At 43.5% G+C, this 5637-nt stretch overlaps 1 protein-coding gene across 1 annotated transcript; it reads right to left on the bottom strand.

The window, feature by feature from the left end:
* Window positions 1-3432: 3432 nt before the first annotated feature.
* LOC107299485 (general transcription factor II-I repeat domain-containing protein 2B-like) lies at window positions 3433-5130 on the bottom strand. Its single transcript, XM_015828840.1, has one exon. The coding sequence runs from the start codon at window positions 5128-5130 to the stop codon at window positions 3433-3435; it is 1698 nt and encodes a 565-aa protein (XP_015684326.1).
* Between the last annotated feature and the right edge of the window lie 507 nt (window positions 5131-5637).

The raw sequence follows: 5637 nt of genomic DNA, 5'->3' as shown, positions 1-5637 counted from the left end.
AATGGCTCATCTCTCACTCTGTGAAGGATCTCGTCCCTAATCGACTTTTTAACAAACCTAACATGAATCTCTTTAGGCAGGTTATGTCGTCTTGCGTAGTTTGTGTGGATCCAATAGACCTCATCCATTTCACTCAACATTTCTTCTTTCCCTATTCCCAGAGCTTTTGCTAGTAAATCCGCCATCATTTCCAATAGATCCTCTCCCCTGTCCTCTCTTATGTTCTGAAACCGTAAGTATCGGTCAGCTTTTTCATATTCTAGGGCGGTAACCGTTGCTTCTAGTTCTTTATTCGCTCTGGTTAGCTTCTCATTTATTTCTTCTACTCTTTTTTCTTCCTTTTCCATCCTTTCCTCCATCTTTTGTAATTTCTGTTCATTCTTTGCCATCTGCTGTTGGAACGATTCCAATCTTCCATCCATGACTTGCATCCGTTCTTTGAGATTGCTTGTATCGTTCCTCACCTCTCCAATTTCTTTCCTTAGTTCTTCATGATTTCTAGCCATGGCCTCCTGCATCGCTTGTAACATGACCTGTAGGTCTTTAAATGAATTAGACCTTTCTCTTTGCAGAAGCTCATCAATTGATTTTTGGCTCGATGGACTTGAGGTAGTTGAGGCAATCTGTGCCCCCTTCTTCGCTATCCCTACCTTGGATAGGTTTGGAATGCTCGTCATTTTGAATTCCACACTTCAATCAATAGAATAACCTACTTAGCTTGATTATACCTAAAATAACAGTAGTATTAACAGTACAAATAACAATATAAGATAGGTAGTTAATAGCAATAGATAAAATATCTATAATTTTAAGTATTAATTTCTGGGCACAAATTCACTATTTCTTAATTATAATAGCAATAATATATATAAGTACACAGCCTAAACAATTTGAACCATGGCCACAATTAGATCTTATCTATTACTCCAAGCAGTCCTTTGTATCCAAAGTCTATCGATAATCCCACAGAGAGGGAAAGAAAGACTTCCAAGAAAATGCATCCAATATCAATGAGTTCCAAGGAGAGAAAGAAAAAAAAAAGAAAGGGTTCCTATTTCAGCCACAAGATGTCCCTCTTGGCTTTTTTTTTTTTAACTTCAGCTCCACATAGAGAGTGCGCTGTCACTTTCAAAATGTCCTTTCAAGATGTCAGCCCGTCCTTCCAAATCACCTTTTTCTCTCTTCTACTGCCAATTCAATCTCATATAGTCCTCAAAGCTCTTCGGTCCCTTCTCATTAACACTGTTCTTTCCCTGCTAGCGCGTCTCTATCTCATTCCAAGTTCAATTTTGGGACTTTTTAAAAAAAATTCCCAAACAAGCCTTTCTCGCCGCTTTCACGGGGGGGGGGGGATGAGAAAAAAAAACACTCCTCCCTTTTTTCCTGAGATCCTCCTAACCTGTGCTACCCAGGGAAAAACTTCCAAAGGACTCTTCCTTTCCAGATTCCTCCGGTTCCTCCGTCAGAATCAATTCTCGGCCAGTTCCAGTCACCTGTTGTTCAGCTACTTCACCGCCTACGTTGTCCTTCTGTCAAGCCTCTATGTCGGCCATTAAGGGCTGTCTTCTTCCCCGCTCAGTCTGCCAGGCTTTTCCCTGCCATCGTGCTCCAGTCGCCACCTGGATTGCACTGCAGGTCGTCCTTCCTTCTCGGCTCCCCTCCGAGGAGCCGTGGCTCTGAAAAGCCAGCTCAAGTGGCTGGCAAAGTAGTTGTGTATTCCGGCAAACCTTCCAACACAACCAGTCAGCTTGACAGCTGGCCCCGCCCCGAGTTTCCCAAGCTTCTTGAGTTAATTTCAAGCAATGAATCAGCGAGCACCTAGAGGCAAACAATGTCATAACCAAAAGCCAACATGGGTTTGTCAAAAACAGATCATGCCAGACAAATCTTATTGCATTCTTTGACCAGGTGACAAAATTAGTGGACCAGAGGAATGCTGTGGATATAATTTACTTGGACTTCAGTAGGGCATTTGATAAAGTAGACCACAACCTACTACTTGATAAGATAGAAAAATGTGGGTTAGACAGTATCACCACCAGATGGATTCGTAGATTGCTGACCGGCCGTACTCAGTGTGCAGTCCTCAATGGAACTGCATCTACATGGAGGGAAGTGTGTAGTGGGGTGCCGCAGGGCTCTGTTATGGGCCCAGTGCTCTTCAATATCTTCATCAATGACTTGGATATGGGGATAGATGGGGAACTCATCAAATTTGCAGAAGACACCAAGTTGGCAGGAATAGCCAATACTCCAGAAGATAGGCTTAAGATACAGAAGGATCTTGACAGACTTGAACATTGGGCACTATCTAACAGAATGAAATTCAATGGTAAAAAAAACAAGGTTCTACATTTAGGCAAGAAAAACCAAATGCACAGGTACAGTATAGGTGGTACCTGGCTCAATAGTAGTAACTGTGAGAGGGATCTCGGAGTCCCAGTGGACAATCACTTAAATATGAGCCAACAGTGTGCTGCAGCTGCCAAAAAAGCCAACACAGTGCTAGGCTGCATTAACAGAGGGATAGAATCAAGATCACGCCTTGGTAATGCCACACTTGGAATACTGCATCCAGTTTTGGTCACAACAATGTAAAAAAGATGTTGAGACTCTAGAAAAAGTGCAGAGAAGAGCAACAAAGATGATTAGGGGACTGGAGGCTAAAACATAAAGAACGGTTACTGGAATTGGGTATGTCTAGTTCAGGGGTAGGCAACCCAAAACACTCAAAGAGCCACTTGGACCCGTTTCCCACCGAAAACAAAACACTGGGAGCCGCAAAACCCTTTTGACATCTAAAATGAAGATAACACTGCATATATCATTTTTTACCTTTGTGCTATGTATAAAAAAACTATAGTGTGTTGCATTTATGAAATCAATGAACTGGTACAAAGAAAACAAATTTTTATTTCTGCATGCAACAAAAATATTTTGAACTCCCAAAAAAAGACGCTGGGTCTAAGATTACTTTCAAATAAAATACTCAATGTCTATTTGAGTCCTCCTCATATTTATTAAATAAAAAGCCAAACTTAATTTATCCGCCTGCAGCAAACCCAAAATGCTGTCTGCTTGTCATTCCGTCTGTCCGTCCACCCAGCTGTCCGTCTGCCCATCTGTCCGCACATCCGCCCATCTGCCTGTCCGTCCATCTGCCCGTCTGCCAGTCCATCTGCCCATCCGTCTGCTTGTCTGTCTGTCTGCCCGTCTGTACATCTGCCCATCCGTCCCCTCGTCCGTCCGTCTGCCCATCCGTCCATCCATCTGCCCATCCATCCGCCCATCCATCTGCCCATCATCCAGTCCATTTGTCTGTACTGGAGCGTGCAGTCAGCTGACAATGAATAAAAAAAGGACTATTTCACTGAACAACGTCAAATATATATTTGCAAAATAATAGTCAATTAAAATATTTATTTTACCTGGTTAATGTGATTTTTGCTTCTCAACATCAGCACACAGCATCTGCATATCAGGGCTGTAAGACATCACCTTCATCTTTAAACAAGATTGCAGGCTGATGTCTGTGAGGCGTGAACGATATTTGTTTTTAATATAGTTCATGTTGGAGAAGACCTGTTCACATACGTATGTGGATCCGAAGATCGACAGGACTCCAAATGCGTATTTTTTCATATTTGAGTAAGTGCTGGGGATAGCATTCCATGTGTCGAATATAAGCTTGTCCAGTTTGGGAAAGTTTTCAATATCACTCCATTTGTGATTCAGTGCGAGATTGGCCTTCTGACGGGCAACATCTTCAAGATTATCTGTCAAGCGTTGGAACTTGGACACCCATATATCTTTGTCGGCTATGTCTGCAAGTTCCATCTCCAGATCGGGTTGACTTACCCCTGCAAATGCAGTCATATTCAATGCAGATGGATCGCTGGTCAGGGGAGTGACAGGGAAAGATAATGTGTTTTTTTCCTCTCTGAACTCACAGAATCGCTTCCCAAATGATGTTTCCATTGCAATGATTGCAGACTGCAAATACTCTGAATTTATCATGTTGTGACCTTGTTTGAACTCTCGCAAAGAGGGGAAGTGAGATAGTGTACCTTTCTGTAAATCTCTGCCAAACACTGTCAACTTGCGCTCAAATGCCAAAACTTCCTCCAGCATGTGCAGGGCTGTGCCTCCTTTACCCTGAAGAGTTGTGTTCAGCGTGTTCAGGTGTGCTGTCATATCTACCATGAAGTGTAGCTTTTCCAGCCACTCTGGCCATTCTAGCTCAGGAAAGGTGAGCCCTTTGCTGCCCAGGTAAGTTTTCACCTCTTCCAGACACGCAGCAAAGCGTTTTAGCACCTCCCCTCTGGACAGCCACCGGACTTTGTTGTGCAGCAGGAGATCAGAATATGTGCTTTCCACCTCCTCTAGTAGCAAACGGAACTGACGGTGATTTAAACCTTGTGCCATTATTTTATTGACAATCTGAATGACAACATTCATCACTTCTGTGCATTCTGGAGGAAATGTTTGAGCACACAATGCCTCTTGGTGCAGGATGCAGTGAAATGTAAGCAGCTTTCTACCCAGCGACTTCTGCAGTAAAGCCGCAAAGCCCTTGTGCGCTCCTGTCATACTTGGTGCCCCGTCAGTAGCCACTGACACCAGGTGGGTGGTGTTTATTTCATTGATTCTTAAATAATCCAAGACAGCCTCACAGATGTCCTCCCCCCATGTTTGGCCTTTTAGTGGTATCAACTGAATCATTTCTTCCTGTGGCCCAGCAGAGTTCACATATCGGCAGAACAGCACTATTTGTTCAATATTACTTTTGTCTTTGGATGCATCACAGGCGATTGAGTACGCCTCAGCTGAATTGATGTCTTTAATTTGCTGTCCGGTGATGTTTTCTGCCATTTTTATGGTTCTGTCTTTCACAGTCTTCGCAGAGAGAGGCATATCTCTGATTTTCTGCACAATTTCACTCTTGTTCTTGAAGTCCGAGAATAGATGTTCTGAAATCTTGATGAATGATTCCTTGATATACTCTCCATCTGTGAACAGCTTCCCGTGCCTGACTATTTCCTGAGCGGCCACAAAACTAGTATATGTAGTTGAATTTGCAGATGTCACCCACTTCTTAAAATGACTCTTGCTCAGATCAACCTTCCGCATCAATTCCGAAACGGCTTTTTTCCTCTCATCTCCGTCGGGGTATTTTTCAGCAAAGGCTGCGTGTTTATTCTGGAAATGTCTTGCAACATTCGACTTTTTGTTGTTTGCCAATTTCTCACCACATATTAAACATACTGGTAAGCCAGTCTTGTCAGTTGTGAAAGCAAATGAATGTGCCCATGTATCATTAAACACTGTTTTCTTCTGAAAGTTTTCTTTTCTTGCATGATTTATCCATGGTTGGCCTACTGGGGGTCGAAAAGCACAATAAATCTAATGCCGGCGGGTGTCACACATTGGCCATTATAACCAGTACTGGGAATCAAATAATTTAACAACCAGTTCACTGCAAAATTCCCCCCCCTGCACGGAGCACCCCGCTGCCACTACTTCCCCCTCACCCCTGATGGAGCGCTCCACTGCCACTGCTGCTTCCCCCCAAGGACGGAGCGCTCCGCTGCTGCTTTACCCAGTGGCGAAGGTGGAGTTTGGGAGCAATCCCGCTGC

The sequence above is a fragment of the Protobothrops mucrosquamatus genome, unplaced genomic scaffold, assembly GCF_001527695.2.
Source record: "Protobothrops mucrosquamatus isolate PMUCROS unplaced genomic scaffold, P.Mucros_1.0 scaffold5010, whole genome shotgun sequence".
NCBI lineage: Eukaryota > Metazoa > Chordata > Lepidosauria > Squamata > Viperidae > Protobothrops > Protobothrops mucrosquamatus.
This window is presented reverse-complemented; position numbering and strand designations above follow the sequence as displayed.

What these genes read in the sequence shown, in the direction of transcription:
- LOC107299485 (XM_015828840.1), bottom strand. Translation starts at nt 5,130, where the DNA reads ATGCGGAAGGTTGATCTGAGCAAGAGTCATTTTAAGAAGTGGGTGACA.